Source organism: Culex pipiens, chromosome 2 (assembly GCF_016801865.2).
Source record: "Culex pipiens pallens isolate TS chromosome 2, TS_CPP_V2, whole genome shotgun sequence".
Taxonomy (NCBI): domain Eukaryota; kingdom Metazoa; phylum Arthropoda; class Insecta; order Diptera; family Culicidae; genus Culex; species Culex pipiens.
This window is the reverse complement of record NC_068938.1, coordinates 106,435,980-106,454,227: the sequence shown is the minus strand read 5'-3', so window position 1 is coordinate 106,454,227 and position 18,248 is coordinate 106,435,980. Positions and strand designations below refer to the sequence as shown.

The 18,248-nt window shown below is 34.1% G+C and overlaps 1 protein-coding gene across 7 annotated transcripts in view; it reads right to left on the bottom strand.

Annotated features, from left to right (window-relative positions):
* Positions 1-10,069: 10,069 nt before the first annotated feature.
* The window catches only part of LOC120414732 (RB1-inducible coiled-coil protein 1), a 28,539-nt gene continuing 20,360 nt past the window's right edge, over positions 10,070-18,248 (bottom strand). For 4 of the 7 annotated variants that reach the window (XM_039576037.2, XM_039576038.2, XM_052707309.1 and 1 more), the window contains exon 13: positions 14,236-14,715. In XM_039576037.2, coding sequence (XP_039431971.1) covers positions 14,461-14,715 — 255 coding nt within the window. In that variant the 3' untranslated portion in view covers positions 14,236-14,460. Of the gene's footprint in view, positions 11,035-13,964; positions 14,138-14,235; positions 14,716-18,248 lie in introns of those variants that run through there. The other 3 variants (XM_039576041.2, XM_039576043.2, XM_039576040.2) reach the window with 3 other exon arrangements.

Here is an 18,248-nt window from a genome sequence, read left to right as displayed (position 1 = left end):
CTGAGTTGAGAATCCTCATTGCTCGTGAGAAAAATGCTTTTTTTCTGATGCACAGGGAGAGAGTGAGAGCAAGGAATGGAACTCACTCTCAATCTATGCTGAGAGAGTACGCTCTCTGAAAAGTTTTCTCTCGGTTTATCCTTGCAGTTAAAACATGTTTTGAACCGATGCATCGCGATGATTAATTTAGAAGATTTTAAATTAAAATTTCATACTAAAATAATAATTCTGAGCACTTGATCCCCGGGGACACTTGATCCCTAGCCTGTTTTTTTCAGCATTGGGTAAGAAAATTAGCATTGTTTTAGGAAGTTGTGCGAAATTGACTTAAACACATTGTGGAAAACTAAGAAAAAAAACCTCCATGAGACCTTTTTTCTTTGTTTTGATATGTATCGAAATCACTTAAAATTTACCAAAACAAATTTTTAGCATTAGTTGTATGACAAACTTATCAACTACAAAACCCTCACGCATTTGACGTTAAATTTATCGTTATACTATTTTTACAACCAATTGCTTACAAAAGTGCAGTTATGGAGACTTGATCCCTGCAATTTTACAGTCACTGGTACCAGCTTCAAGCTTAATTAATTGGTTTGTTTTTTTTTTTAGTATAGTTGTATATGAGCAATTCTCGCTGAAACCGTCCCACTAGATGCACATGTTCTCAAATCGTTACGGCAATGTTCTCATTCGATTCGGCGCACCAAAAAACCATATAAACAACCTTCGAACCAATGAAATTGTCAGCCGTTAGCCACCTGTAAAGCAAAACTTGTTTTGAACAATGGATTTTTTCGAAAAAATGCCTTTATTTTGGAGAAATGATATCTCCTAATAGTAGTTTATGCAACAAGTTGCAAAAAGAGGATTTTTTCAGCACGAGTCGTACATTTATCCAACGAGGTTCACCGAGTTGGATAAATACGAAGAGTACTGAAAAAATCAAGTTTTGCAACGAGTTCCATACAACATTTTTTGCAATTCCGAAAAACACCCGTTGAGTGAAATTTTAAGTCAAATTTTCATGTATTTTGTCAATAAATCGTTTAAATCAAAAAAATGTTGAAAAGTGTTACTTTTCGAAACAAGTGCTGAAAAGTTCAACTTTTCAGCACCCATTTCAGTGCTGAAAAGTAGAACTTTTCAGCATTTATTTTGAAAAGAGTTGCTATTCGATTCTTTGATTTTTGGTACAGTAAAGTAGGCTATTTCGTCGTTCAAGAATGACAGGAAAAGTAAGTAGTTTCACGACGGAATTGCAAAAATATATTACCAAACATCAAAAAGTTATATATCGTTGGAAAGGTAATCGCAAGAGCTTTCTATCGCACTTTAAAAAACATTTCAAAAATTATTTTTTGAGGGGTATTTTTCAAGGTTTTTAAAAAACTTACTCTTAATTTTGAATTTTGACCGTGTTCGCAACCACTTATCGTTACGGAACCATTTTCATTCGAAAGATTGGACGATTTTGCATAAAATCAACTTGAGAAAAGTAGTGTAATGAAATAGTTTTCGTATAGTAATTAGCGGATGAAAGAAATTGGTCAAATTTCAGTTAAAAATAACCAAAGCTCAGACTTCAGAAATGAGCCTTATTTACAGGCAAAACAAAGCAGGATTGTATTTTAGCCGAATGTATAGTTATCTGAGGCAAATCTGAACATATAGGATGAATAGGGACAGCTATTTCAACTTTGCTTTCACTCATCAGATCATATTTTTAATTTGTTTATGTAAAAACAAACATAAACAAACAAGTTTCTAAATTTTAAGCTTTTAAGTACTCTGAAAACTAATGTCCTTACTTAGACTGTAATCTCGATTCGCCACATTTCACTGAAGTAATATTTTATGTACAGAATTTGTTTTGGTAAGGTCTGCTTTATTCGAATAACCTCAATCGTGCACAAAAATGTACAATGTTGAAATCATTTTTTTTCTGGTCAAGTTAAAATTTGGTGGGGCTGATGATACCATCAAAACAAGCAAAAAACTCGATATTCTTCCAAATCGGACTACGCGCTTTTATTTGACACAAGTCAATTTACGATAATTTATCTTTATTTGGGGTAAAAAAAAACTACCCCCAATTGAAAACTGGATGAAAAATTAACTTTAAAAACAAAAAAAAAGTGGAAAATCCCTTTGCCCCACATACGGGCAAAGCTACGCACTTAATTTTTTAGGGTAATTGCCTGGTTCTCGACATAAAAGCGATTTGAGGTACATCCTAGTACTACGTTTTGAAGGCAAGTGATAGGGGTACCATTTGGTACATACAAAGAATCAAAAATAGTCTATGGTCATCGGTGACAGAATGATTGTCACTAGGTGCTTACCTTTGCCCCGCTCTTCTCTATTCTGCGTAAAAAAAATATTTTGGGATTCATTGAACTTTAATTTTAATTGCTCTCAATATGAAAACCAAGTAAAAAAATTTCATTTGAGCAACATAAATACACTGAAAATAGTTTTAATTGAAAAACAACACATATTGATTCTACGTCCAATTATCTTTCTAGTGAGTTCTGGCTCGACTCTGAACGCTTGCGGTTTAAGAGATATAGCAGTTTGAAAATGAAGGGTTTTAACATTGTTTACAAAAAAAGCGAAACTTTGTGGTGGTGTCAAATAAAAGCGCGTAGTCCGATTTGGAAGAATATCGAGTTTTTTGCTTGTTTTGATGGTATCATCAGCCCCACCAAATTTTAACTTGACCAGAAAAAAAAATGATTTCAACATTGTACATTTTTGTGCACGATTGAGGTTATTCGAATAAAGCAGACCTTACCAAAACAAATTCTGTACATAAAATATTACTTCAGTGAAATGTGGCGAATCGAGATTACAGTCTAAGTAAGGACATTAGTTTTCAGAGTACTTAAAAGCTTAAAATTTAGAAACTTGTTTGTTTATGTTTGTTTTTACATAAACAAATTAAAAATATGATCTGATGAGTGAAAGCAAAGTTGAAATAGCTGTCCCTATTCATCCTATATGTTCAGATTTGCCTCAGATAACTATACATTCGGCTAAAATACAATCCTGCTTTGTTTTGCCTGTAAATAAGGCTCATTTCTGAAGTCTGAGCTTTGGTTATTTTTAACTGAAATTTGACCAATTTCTTTCATCCGCTAATTACTATACGAAAACTATTTCATTACACTACTTTTCTCAAGTTGATTTTATGCAAAATCGTCCAATCTTTCGAATGAAAATGGTTCCGTAACGATAAGTGGTTGCGAACACGGTCAAAATTCAAAATTAAGAGTAAGTTTTCCAAAAACCTTGAAAATTACCCTTGAAAACATGATTTTTTAAATGTTTATCAAAGTGCGATAGAAAGCCCTCGCGATTACCTTTCCAACGATATATAACTTTTTGACGTTTGGTAATGTATTTTGGGAGATATCATTTCTCCAAATTAGGGCATTTTTTCGAAAAAATCCATTGTTCAAAACATGTTTTTATTTACAGTTGGCTAACGGCTGACATTCTCATTGGTTCGAAGGTTGTTTATATGGTTTTTTGGTGCGCCGAATCGAATGAGAACATTGCCGTAACGATTTGAGAACATGTGCATCTAGTGGGACGGTTTCAGCGAGAATTGCTCATATGGCTTTTTTTTTTTGTGGATGATTTACTGCAGTTTGAACCATTTTTTCAAATATTTTGTATACACAAACTACTAGCTTTTTAAAACATGCTAAATTTTTGCCTAAAAAAAAAGAATATTTCAAGTTTTTAAATATTAAAAAAAATGTTATATTTTGAACAAAAACGTTCAGGGTTTATTTGAAATTGCTGTAACCGCTAGTGTTGCCGCACCGACTGTGCGACTTTTGCGTTTTGTTTAGCACCAGCTGATCCCTCGATATGATACTCTGAGAAGATGAAATAAGTGTCAGATCGATCCATCTCATTATTCGTAGAGTAAAGTTCAGCAAACTCGCGTATAAGTTAACAACCAGCTCTGGTGTCGAAGCCCATCGAATTGGGCGATCATTTGTTGCGATTAAGGTTCAACTTGTGTATTAAGAATACTGAAATTATAAGTAGTATAAAACCCAATATAAAATTCCTCTAACTAATCATAATAAACGACAGCTTTAAAGCTGCTCAATTTCCAGCTGCTATTAAAACGGTGTTTTCACTTTGACCATTCGCAACAGCTAGAAAATCTATAGTTTAGCTGAATAAGAAACATTTTGCTTTAGATTTCTTCAAAATGTAAAAAGGTAGAAAAAGTTATCCCTTACATTTTGAAAATGCTGGTTTAAAATGTTTTTTTTAAGATGCTTGGCATGACTCGAAGAATTCATCTGACCATATACCCTTATCAGCAAAAACATAGTTCAGTTTATAGTTTTGTGAGAAATTAACCCTCTACTGCCCAAATTTTTTTTTCGAAAATTTTAATTTTTCCCGTGTTCAGGAGGTCATTTTGAGCAACTTTTGTTCTACGAAAAACTTTACTTCTCTTGTTTTGTGTTTTTCTTGTTTCATTTTTAGTATTTTAATTTGCATTTATCTTGTTTAGTTTATTTTTGTTTTTGGTAGTATTTGGCCTACTCTACCACCTCCTATCATTACATTTTGCCTATCTAATTTTTTCATGTTTTTACAGTAACTTTTTAAATTTTTTGCATGTTTTTCACATTTTCTGCTATAAAATGGAACCATTATCATTTAAATTGTAAATAAATGGGTAAAGGCATAGTCTGGGTCACTAGAAAAATTACTACATACTTCTTTTTACTTAAAATATAGCAAACAAGTCTTACCCGACAAACTTCGTTCTGCCTCTTTTTGTTTGTTGACGTTTTTTAGCTTTTTTGCTTATTCAGCCTCCTGTGATCAAAATTCGTTTTTGCGTAACTTTTCCCAAACATTCTGCAGATTTTCCGGAATAGGTTCCAGAGTGGCCAAAGTTGAAACTTTTTGGCGTAAGAACCTTCCTTGGGCTTATACGAACCCAACGCAACAAAGAGCACCTCGATCCGACGCTCCGTATTGAACTGATTCGCGTTCGAACAAAACCGTCGAATTTTTTTATATATATGGATGTTAGTAAAAAACACAGCCAAAGTTGACCCCTAAAAAAATTACATTTTTAAAAAGATTGGCAAAGTCACATAAAACAAGTCAAACTTCCAACCCTAAAATTTTCCAAAATTTTACAAGTTCTTCTTTCCAATGCTTTTTGAAGATCAAAAATTGGTTGAAAAATTGATTTTTGGCGATTTTTTAAATCGAAGCCCGTCTAGAGGCGGGGTTGGGTTGTAGAGGGTTAAGAGAGTTAGGTTCGATCAAGTTCAAGGAGATCAAGTCTCCCCACTCTCCCCTAACCGTAACGATTTATCGCGATTCTATAAAAAAATTGAAAATGTTGGTCGTCGATGATCATGGCTAGCGTTAGTGAATTTTCTCGATTTCGCGGAAAGCCTGAAGTTCGTAAATTCCCAAGAAACCCCTTGAAATTTTACAATTTTCTCTAATCATGGCAACATTCACCAAATATTTAATCCACAATGCCTTTTTTATGTAAATTTTATTAGTTTCAATTTTGAAACTACCAATTAAAGAAAAAGAATTGAATCATCAAGTTATCAAGAAACATTCAGTTTAAGTGAGTCAAATCTTGTTTAGATTTGTGATTCAACAAAAAGTAACAGAAATGAAATTGAAGAGAATTTGAGTATAATTTTTTACATAATAGAATGAATACTTTGAATAAAATAAACAATACCAACATTAAACGTGCACTTGCCCAAACATTTATTTTCAAATATATTATTTATGTTCCATTTGTTTTATCAATAAACAAAATCAGACACTTGCGATGTATATTGCAAGTCTGTTTTCAATCAGTGTATTTCATACAATCTAAATCTTTTCTAAGTTCGGTAAATAATGTTAAGTAAATCTTTCCCAGTTCCTGAGGGGAACACCCTTGAAGAGTATCGGGGCCGGCATTTACAAAGCGGATTCAGTGGCAATTTCATTCTCAACTTAATGTTAACATGACGTCAGCTGTGTGCTATCTTGTGACATAGACCATTTTGGTCGAAAATGAGTTAATGATGACGTTTTGCTATACTTAACAAACACTACAAGATGCTTTAACCCGATTTTGGAAACTCGCTTCCGTTTCCCGGATATCGCAATACACACTTGTGACATAGACCAATTTATCGTCAAAACGATCGTGCACACTTGTGACACGTCATACATGATGTTGGAAAATGTGGAAAATTTGTCTTGTTTTTCACAAATTTATGTACACACATACTTTCTAAAGGCAATGCAACCTTTTGTTTTTGAAAATATACTGATTAAGTCGGTTAAACTATTGATTTAAGTCTATTTTAGTTTGTATGGAAATTCTGTGCACACTTGTGACGCGTAGTACAATTTTACTTTCGAAACACACTTGTGACACGTGCTTTTCAGATTTTTGTTTACATAATTTACTGTATCTTTTAACTGGTGTAACCAAATTAGTTGAAACTTGGAGCATTTGTTGAGCGGTAGTATACGAACCGATTGCTTTAAAAAGTTTGGCTCTATCAATCATAATTTTGAAAATATTTATCATCAAACTTTAAAAATCGTTTTTCTCGAAATGTACTAAATGGTCGTTGTCACAAGATAGCACACAGCTGACGATGTTAAGGTTAATGTTAACATTCCATAGGTCGCCTTCCTAAGGTGTCGTGATAAAGTCCAGTTTGTGACGATGCACTACCTTCCTTTTACTAAGCAATCGAATCCAGAAGGGAAAAGATCACCAGTTGTGTTGGTCCGAGCCGGGATTTGAACCCCGATCTACCGCTTACTAGGCGGGAGCGTTACCACTAGGCTACGTGGCTCGGTCATGTTATGTCGACTAAAAAGTACAAATAAATTTGAAAAAGATTTACAATTGGTGTCTCGTTTAGAAATGATTGAAGAAGAATATAAAATAATGAATAAAAGTACTTAATGAAATTTTAAACATAACATTTTCAGAATTATTGTAGCAATTTGGTTGTTTGGAATCGTGAAAATTGCAAATTTTGAGCGTGAAAAATCACTAAGCCTAATCATGACCGTTCAAGTTCACCCGTGACAGACACGAACGACGAAACAAAGAGAACCAAAAAAAGTAACTTGTAATTGTCTACTCTGTTTCTGTTTTTATTTTTTTTTCAATGAAAAAAATCGGGCGTCTAATCTTATATATATATATATATATATATATATATATATATATATATATATATATATATATATATATATATATAATATATATATATATATATATATATATATATATATATATATATATATATATATATATAATATATATATATATATATATATATATATATATATATATATATATATATATATATACAGCAATTCCCCACGAAAACAGCATGGAAAAAAACAAAAGTCCTCGGATCGGGCTCAAAATTTTTCTGGGGGTTCCCTGGCCGAAATAATTAGACCCGTATTTTTTTGTTTGGCCATTAGGGTGACCTACGCCGTGTTAGGGTGGTCTGAAAAATTGCCATTTTCGTCGATTTTCGCAAAAACCACTTTTTTCGAAAAATCATAACTCCTCGCCATTTTAACCGATTTCACTTGTCTTATACGCAAATGAAAGGTGATAAGTTGACCTTTCAAAGAAAAATAGTAACAAGTTTCAAAAATCTAGCCTAACATATGAAAAGGGCGTATGAAACTTTAAAATGCCGTTTTGACGGTGTCTGGACCAAAGAGCCTATGTCTGGAAATATTTTTATCGGATTCCCCGGACATTTGTAGATAACATACTAAAAAATGGGAGGAGTTCATTAACAGGATTCCGAGATATGATTTATTGAAAATAAAATCCGTGTTTTTTGACGCGCCGCGCGCAAAAACCGGAGAATGACGAAATTTGCAAAAAATCAACTTTTTTCACTAAAACTGCGATAACTTTAAAATTTCAGCGATGACCTATACATGTCTGGGTACCAAAATTTTCGTCATTGAAAGACGCAACTTTTGGTACCCAGACATGTATAGGTCATCGCTGAAATTTTTAAGTTATCGCAGTTTTAGTGAAAAACGTTGATTTTTTGCCGATTTCGTCATATTCCGGTTTTTGCGCGCGGCGCGTCGAAAAACACGGATTTTATTTTCAAAAAATCATATCTCGGAATCCTGTTAATGAACTCCTCCCATTTTTTAGTATATTATGTAAAAATGTCCGGGGAATCCGATAAAAATATTTCCAGACATAGGCTCTTTGGTCCAGACACCGTCAAAACGGCATTTTAAAGTTTCATACGCCCTTTTCATATGTTAGGCTAGATTTTTGAAACTTCTTACTATTTTTCTTTGAAAGGCCAACTTATCACCTTTCATTTGCGTATAAGACAATTGAAATCGGTTGAAATGGCGAGGAGTTATGATTTTTTGAAAAAAGTGGTTTTTGCGAAAATCGACGAAAATGGCCATTTTTCAGACCACCCTAACACGGCGTAAGTCACCCTAATGGCCAAACAAAAAAATACGGGTCTAATTATTTTGGCCAGGGAACCCCCAGAAAAATTTTGAGCCCGATCCGAGCACTTTTGTTTTTTTCCATGCTGTTTTCGTGGGGAATTGCTGTATATATATATATATATATATATATATATATATATATATATATATATATATATATATATATATATATATATATATATATATATATATATATATATATATATATATATATATATATATATATAATATATATATATATATATATATATATATATATATATATATATATATATATATATATATATATATATATATATATATATATATATATATATATATATATCTATATATATAAAATTTCGTAGGTTTTGTTCGAACGTCAATCAATTCAACACGGAACGTCGGATCGAGGTGCTCTTTGTTGCGTTGGGTTCGTATAAGTCCAAGGAAGGTTCTTACGCCAAAAAGTTACAACTTTGGCCACTCTGGAACCGATTCCGGAAAATCTGTGGATTGTATGGGAAAAGTTACGTAAACTCAAACTTAGATCACAGGAGGCTGAATTAGCAAACAAGCAAGAAACGTCAGGAAACCAAACAAGGGCAGGACGAAGTTTGCCGGGAAGAGCTTGTTTTACATAAAAGTCCCTTTCGAAATTTTCTAAACCATCACCATTTCAGGCTGCAAATTATTCAAAACACATCTTTTTCGAATGTTCTAAGACTGAAGGGATCGTATCGGAAAAAAACGGAATCGACGTAACACCTTATAATGTGGCCCTCTTAAACCTTGCGGTTTCGTCTACGGATCCACAGGCGTGTATCGTTCTTTTTGCGACAAGACTCCGCCTCCCGGGTCTCCTAAGTGTGAAGGTATGGCACGGGGAGAGGGCACCGAATACCTATATTAACACTTAGAATTTTTTGCGTCCGCCCCGGGATTCGAACCGACGACCTCTGGATTGTGAGTCCAGTGCGCGGTCCGATTGATCCACACAGGCAGACATCGTATCGACCCTCCGTAACGAGATATCGAAAAATGGAGCTCGGATTCTTGATCAGGGACCAAAATTACCCCTTAGGACAAAGTTTCACGCAAATCGGAGAGATTATAGATAAGTGCTAGGTATTAATCACTCCCCTGGACTTCTAGTAAACAATCTACAAATGGAATTCAAAAAATAAATTTAAAATACATGTTTTGTTGCTTGAAATTGTATTCTTTTATTATCCTCGTATCGTTTCTTTTTTAACTCGAGTAGTTTATCAACTAATTACACATTCGATTTACAGCGTTTCACGTGCCATCCCGCACCGTTATTTTCCAGATCGAGGGAGTTTCATTTATCTAAAAGATCAAACTCCTCCACTCATTGTGCTGCTCTTATCGTCGGAATAAAACATTTACTAAGCTAATCACTTGTTTTTCTTTATCTTGTTACATTTTGCATCCCATATTATTCAGTGCTGTTGTCAGATATCCACCACTAACCGTAACTCCTCTCCTGCATGTATCGTAAATCTATCATTTTAATGGTTTCTTTTACTTTAAAAATGAGTAATGCTATAGAGCAAAGTAATCAAGCTACAATCCTATACAATCTCGTACCTCTGCTGTTTCACCGACGATAGCATGATCCTTTCTTAATGTTAATTTTCTTTTTCTCCGTTCTTTTTTGTTTAATGTTTGCTTTCCGTAAAAGTATATTAAATAACAATTATCACCTGTGGTTGTGTTTTGATTAGTAAAACATCGCATTCTCTCTTGCTTTAAGAGTAGAATCTGCTCTCAGCCAAGTGTAATGTGTGTTTATTTTAGTTGTTGATTCGTTCATTTCCTCTTAACCTAGTATGATACAACGACGCTCATTCGGTACCTTGCACTCTCAGTCACAAAGATTCATTCTTATTCATATTAAACATTATTCAGTTGAACTATCGCTACAAAGTTTTTTTTATTTCTGCCTAGCTCCTCATGAATTGTAGTATTGTAAATATAGTGTACCGTCTGACGTGACTTGAAGGGAACATTAGAAGTGGTGTATTTATTTCAGTAAACTGGAAAAACTGTTTAGTTGTGGTTGGTTTTTGTTTCTGTGTTTTCTTTTTTATTTATCAGTAAAGCTTGTTCGTAACTCGACATTTTACTGTATTTTTAAGTTTGTTTCTTTATTTCTCTGTTAGATTTTTTGAAAACTACGCAATTAGCAGTTGGAACCAGTTTGATTTGCATGTTGTTTATTCTGCTGGATCTGGGTTGAAAGAAGTTCAATCGGCAATTCAAATTTCACTTTTCTGCTCTTTTTGTGTAAGCTAAACCATTCATTCCTTTTCCTCTAGCACATTTGGGTGGGTGGGTGTGTGTCATTTTTCAAGTGTGTGTTTTTTGTGTTCAAAGGGTTATGTGTTTTGGGGAAAAAAAAACCCTAAATTAAAACTAGCTTACTTGTAGGCCTCGAAAAATTTAGCGATTACGTTACACTCGTTAAAAATAGTTTTCAGTGAGCTGAAACAGATGGGTAATATTTATTAGAGCAATTCATTTTTTTTTATTTACACATTTCTCATCTGGCTGAAGTTAACGAAGCTGGGCTAATTGTATTTGGGTAATTCTCTACCAACTCACACGAAATCGGGAAAAGTTGCCCCGACCCCTCTTCGATTTGCGTGAAACTTTGTCCTAAGGGTTAACTTTTGTCCCTGATCACGAATCCGAGGTCCATTTTTTGATATCTCGTGACGGAGGGGCGGTACGACCCCTTCAATTTTTGAACATGCAAAAAAAGAGGTGTTTTTCAATAATTTGCAGCCTGAAACGGTGATGAGATAGAAATTTGGTGTCGAAGGGACTTTTATGTAAAATTAGACGCCCGATTTGATGGCGTACTCAGAATCCCGAAAAAACGTATTTTTCAACGAAAAAAACACTAAAAAAGTTTTAAAAATTCTCCCATTTTCCGTTACTCGACTGTACAAAAATTTGGAACATGTCATTTTATGGGAAATTTAATGTACTTTTCGAATCTACATTGACCCAGAAGGGTAATTTTTTCATTTAGAACAAAATTTTTCATTTTAAAATTTCGTGTTTTTTCTAACTTTGCAGGGTTAATTTTTAGAGTGTAACAATGTTCTACAAAGTTGTAGAGCAGACAATTACAAAAATTTTGATATATAGATATAGAGCATTACTTATAAACATCACGAGTTATCGCGATTTTACGAAAAAAAGTTTTGAAAAGTTCCTTTTTGCGTTTCTCTTTGTTTCGTCGTCCGTGTCTGTCGCGGGTGACCGTGAACGGCCATGATCGATGACGACCAACTTTTTCAAAACTTTTTTTCGTAAAATCGCGATAACTCGTGATGTTTATAAGCAAACCCGTTATGTCTGTATATCAATTTTTTTGTAATTGTCTGCTCTACAACTTTTTAAAACATTGTTACACTCTAAAAAATAACCCTGCAAAGTTAGAAAAAACACGAAATTTTAAAATAAAAAATTTTGTTCTAAATGAAAAAATGACCGTTCTGGGTCAATGTAGATTCGAAAAGTACATTAAATTTCCCATAAAATGACATGTTCCAAATTTTTGTACAGTCGAGTAACGGAAAATGGGAGAATTTTAAAAACTTTTTTAGTGTTTTTTTCGTTGAAAAATACGTTTTTTCGGAATTCTGAGTACGCCATCAAATCGGGCGTCTAATTTTACATAAAAGTCCCTTCGACACCAAATTTCTATCTCATCACCGTTTCAGGCTGCAAATTATTGAAAAACACCTCTTTTTTCGCATGTTCCAAAATTGAAGGGGTCGTACCGCCCCTCCGTCACGAGATATCAAAAAATGGACCTCGGATTCGTGATCAGGGACAAAAGTTAACCCTTAGGACAAAGTTTCACGCAAATCGAAGAGGGGTCGGGGCAACTGCTGTGTGAGTTGGCGGAGAATTACCCATTTGCTTCTTTGTTGTGCAGCACATTGCAATGATGTTGAGTGATTCGTGCATGAAAATTGTTAAACAAACTTGTTCGGTGGAAGAACAAAACACTCGAAAAATCGATCTACTTTAAACTGGTGTTCGAATTGATCTGCATGATGGTTTTCTTCTAGTGCACTTGTAATTACGAATGTATGATAAACAAGAGATTGATGATAATACATTATTTAAATGAATATGTATAATCATAACGCAAACAAAAAGATGCAAACAAGGCAAATAATATATAAATTTAATGAATGATGGCAGCTTAGAAATAATGTTTCTGTTTTGTGGAGTATAAAACAGAAACTTGAAAATACGTATACCAACCAGTTTTTTTATCAGTCAGTTAAAAACTCAAATTGACATTGCGTTTCGAATATTTGGGTTAAATCCAATTTTAAATGATTATTATTTTAAAAGGAATTGTAATATTTTTATATGTTAACCATCAACTGGGGCTCTAGCCATGATTTTGTTTAACATTTAAAAGTTTCTGGTTGGTTTCTGTTAAAGGAAATCATAGCAACAAAATGTATCAATCCATTTCCAACATTGGAAATTTTAAAGTGCCCAAAAAACTGCCATCCCCATTCAGACTGCAGGTCCTGTTTTCCCATTTGACGGTTCTCTTAAATTGTTATTTTGATGGGTATCAAATGAACATCAACACTTGATCCATTTATTCATCATTATTTAGATTTGTAAACATAATCTTTTCGAATATAATTTAATAATAAAAAAATCCAAAATTTAACAAAAAAACTAATTGTTTGGTTTTCTAAATTTTTTTCGCGATTTTTTTTATTAATTGGATGAAACTTTTCTCATTGATTTCTTATGTCCAAATAAGCCATTTTCCATAATAGATTTCTTCATACAAATAGTGGGTCTGTCCATAAAAAAATGCTATTAAAATATTTGAGAAAGGGCTTTTTGATCGATTTGGTGTCTTTTGCAAACTTTGGCAAACGTCCGAAAATGATAGGTAGCAAATTTTGGAATAGACTTTCCATAAACAGATTTCACGGAAAAACTCTGACTGACAAGGTTTCATCCGAATAAAAATACAATGAAAAAAGAAGCTACAGAGTTGCTGAAAAAGGGCTTAATTTCGTTCAACATTTTGATATTGATAAAAACCAAACATTTTTTAACAAAACTCTCTAGAAAAAGAAATGAAATTGACTGAAATACAGAATTGTTTTTGTAAAAGATAATATAAGTTTTTTTTAAATATTTTTGATTTTTTTAGATTTTTTAGATAAATTTTAGAGGAAAAAGATCAAAATATTTTCGATAAAAATTTGATTGTTCATTATGCATTTAATGTTTGTTAAACATAAATAAAATTTTGTAGGCTTCAAAAACCATGAAAATTTCACATCAGATGTTACTTAATTTCATTGAAGTTTTTTTATAGTAATAAAACGAGAAATATATATTTTTGGTCCAAATCCATATTTGAAATTATAACAGAGATGATAAATTGAGAACTATAATTCGAAACATGCCGAAAAGTTAAAAAAGTAAGCAAAACACGCAAAACAAGTCACTCTACTCAGCTTAACTTACATTTTGGAAGCATCAAATAGTGCAGCACTAGTGCGCCAATCGACAAAGGGGAACCCTTGAAGAAATAAATAAAAAAGTAAAATAAATTGTAAAATTGTAAACCAAGAATTTTCCTCTATATTTTCTGAATGTTTTGTCATTTGGTTCACCACTCATAGTGTCCCTAAATTTCGATGTAGCCAAATTCAGCTGGTGAGGTTTAAAGTGATCGTATTGTGTGGCTCAAGTGATTTCACGAAACATTATATTAAGCATGCCTCACTTGTTTAATTACAAATCGGTTACTTCTTACAGCCTAAAATCGCAGCACACAAATTTTCAGCAAATCGAAAGCCAATTAAAAGCACACCACACACTCCCGCTCCGGGCAGTGGCTCATCATTCGAGGCAGTAATCTTCGTCGTCGTCGTCGTCCTTGGTCTCCAGCGACCGGTACTCGGAATCGGCCGAATCGCTCACGTCGTCCGCCAGGGTCGTCAACTGTTGGAGAGAGCCCGCGCCCGAGGTGCTGGTAGCCACCAGCTCTTCCGCTATGCTACTTCCGGTGCTGGTGCTAAGAAATACCGACAACGAAGGGGCGTCGACGGTGTCTCCCGTAAGTTCCGGTAACGGTGACAGACGGGTGTTCGGGGCCTGTTTGAAGGGGTTAAACGACGGTTACCAGTGTGGTGAGTTTTAATCTTCGGAAGCGTTTGCGGTATTAGGCAGATGTTTTAGTTACGGACCAGAGAGGTTGGAGGTTGTGGAGGTTAAGTTATGGTGTGGAATCCTTAAGTTAGACCCAGATTAGAATCAACTAACAAAATGCTTATTTTAAAAGGTCGTGCCTATGATCCCAATACTTGTATTTCCAGCGGATATCCTCTCTTGATCTGAATCCAAGTCCAGATTTTTATCAAATCGTCCCAATTGTGGTATGTATCTTGTCGCACTTGCATTATGATATTAATTTAGTTGGCAGAGATCATTCCGGTACGAGAATCGAACTCACGACCTCTGGATTGGAAACCCAGCACGTCGCTAGTCGAAACCCATCTCCTACCGGTCAGAGAATGACCCCAAATTGAATTTTTGTTTAGCATTCAATGCCATTTTCACTTCTTTACAAAATCACAAAACTAGATTCCATACCAGAGATAAATAATGAAACCCATAAAAATTGCGAACAATGTTGAAACTAGTCAACAATACAAAGTACCTATCAAGTGTGCACCCTTGAAGTTTCCTAAAGTTTCGTTAAGTTTCAACGAGAAAACAACGATTTGTTCAAAATTCTAGAGCATCCATACGGCAATAATGTTAAAATCACCCACTTTTAACTTGAGCCTTTTGGAGGAATAATTCAAAATTTTCTTTATTACTACTCAGACTCCGACACCATCGCTGGCTTCTGAAAATTTCGCGACTCTGACAACAACAACAATTGTCATGCAAAATTGTTCAAAATTAGCCCACTCCGACTCCGGATCTGAAAATTTATCGATTCGAACTTCGACTGCAGTTCCAGCTACTCAGTTTTCTAAAAGTCCCAACTCCAGCTTCGATTCCAACTTCACAGCCTTCCTAACCACATATAGATCGGATTCGTTAATTCGATTGGACCTAATTTCGAATTAACAGATTTGGTAATACGAACGACTGACAGCTGCATTTTGATGTTTTTAGAGCTTTTTTACTGTGTTATAAATGCAACGCTCCGTTTACATACCCATACACAGATAACGTCATGACTCGAAATCCGGACACTTAATAGCATATCATTTTTATAAAAGCTGGCAAAAAATCATGTAATAAGTTGGAAATGTAGAAATATCATCAGGATCTAGTACAAACAGTCAACAGTCAAAAGAGACTGCATGCAAAATACGTCTTTTGTAACCATTTTTCATCAGAATTTCAAAATTAAAATGACTTGTTGTGCTTCGAATCTCGGACACTGATAAAAGCTGATTCGAAATCCGGACACTTTTGATTCGAATTCCGGACACTCGATTTTGCTTATGAATCGCACAAATTTGGACTGAAATTTAAGTAAATAAAATTCTTTAGGTCTCAAATAAGCTGTTAACATCAAAACAATCGACATTTTATATTCAAAAAAATGCTAGAATTTAAGGAAATGAGAACCATTTCTGCTTTGTCTTCCCGGTGCTTCGAACGCCTATGAAATATTTCAGCGAAATGTTTCACCGTTTTGGTAAACTCATGTTTTTATTTAATTTAATTGTTTTGGCATTGGCTACAGCGTCCAAACATATTTGAAATTAAAGTTGATGTTAGAATTCATCAAATAACACAGTTTTGACAATAATTATGCGAATTTATATCCAAATAATTGATAAAACAAGATGAGTTGTCCGGGTTTCGAAGCGTCCGGGAACTCGAATCATGACGTTATAGAATTTTGATACACATGTGAGCCTCAACTTGAGGTCCTCAAGACACCGTCAAAACGGCATTTTAAAGTTTCATATGACCTTTTCATATGTTAGGCTTACTTTTTTTCTTTGAAAGGCCAACTAATCACCTTTGGGCATTCGTGGAAATACAATGTCCCATCCCAGAGGGTCCCGGAGTACCAAACCTTCTTAGCATGGTGCTCCCAACGAATACAACCAAATCTCGGAGCGTATGGTGGTGTGTCCCCACGCTTCTTCCTCCCCTGTCGATTCAGAATTGTGTTGTTGTTCGAACACTCAGTGCTCAAACTCAACCCAATTACGAGTCATCTCTGCGATACGGCTTTACGCAGTAGGCCTGGCCGGTTTAACGCTTGTGATGTTTCAATGCATTTCGATGCAATGGCGCACTACAAATGTTAATAAATGACAAGAAGAGTGCTAGGCGTCATCTAACCTAAGGCACTCTCCAGGATCCCTTCGAAAGATTGGCTGCGCTAGGGTCTGATTAGATCAGATTAGAAAGGCCAACTAATCACCTTTCATTTGCGACAGCGACAGACGGTAATCGCTTAAAATGGCGGGGAGTTATGATTTTTTTTAAATAAATTGGTTTTTTGCGGAAATCGACTAAATTGCAATTTTTCGGACCACCCTAACATGGCATAGGTCACCCTAATGGCCAAACAAAAAAAGAAAAACTAGATTGCACAAAAATCATTTGAAATGGGGTGACTTTGAGCCAAGGGGTGACATTAGATTAGATAAGATTAGATACAAGGCGTTAAAAGTCAAGTTTTACGATTTCAATCAAAGTAGGCTTCTTTTTGGGTCCAAATATGGCCCAGGGGAAATTTTCAATCAAATCGGTGCAGATTTGGTAATTTTACAGAATAAAATGGCCCGTTTTTAAAGAAAATTAGTGCAAAAAAGTCATTTCTGTTACATCATATTGCGAAAATTGTCAAACCAGCAAGATCCAGATCAAAAGTGCTCAGATTTGGTTCAAATTGGGCATGGGAGTTCCATGGTCAAAATAAATAGATCCGTATTTTTTGTTTGGCGATCCAAAAAGTGATTTTTTGAAAAATGAAAATTTTGCGAAAATGTAAAAAAACGCATTTTTTTTAATAACATTATTTCGAATAGGACCTCCCTTATCATCAATAAAAAAAATAAGGGTCTAACTCGGGGGCGCTCAAAGTTTTTGGATGCCAGGCCAAATTTGAAGCTCGAATGACCTTGCGGACCAAATTTATAAAATAGTTTGTTTAGAAATGAAATTACGTTATTTTTAATTTGAAAGTCTAAAAAACAAATCTATCATTTCGTCCTTGAAAAATAGAAAACAGAAAATGAAAATTTCCAATAGTTATGTTGATTTTTTTGTGTTGAGGCAGGTTTTTGAAAAGAATTGTATTTAGTTGAATGTATTTGTGTAATCATAGATATTTTTTTATATTTAAAAAATAATTACATAAAATCTGAAAAAATATGCAATGGCGTAATTTTATATTTAAATCTAGTGAAACAACGTTGCGTCGTTGCAAATTTATTTTCCAACAATTAGGCCATTCCAAGTATTTAAAAATGTTTTTATCCCTCAACTCTGGACATGGTCGAGGGAGGACAAAAAAAAATAATTATATATAAAATTTGGAATAACAAGCCAGAATTTCAACATTTCCATGACAATACAAATAATTTTCATTGCATTTTCATGGAAAAGTTGAAATTCTGGCTTGTTATTCCAAATTTTATATATAA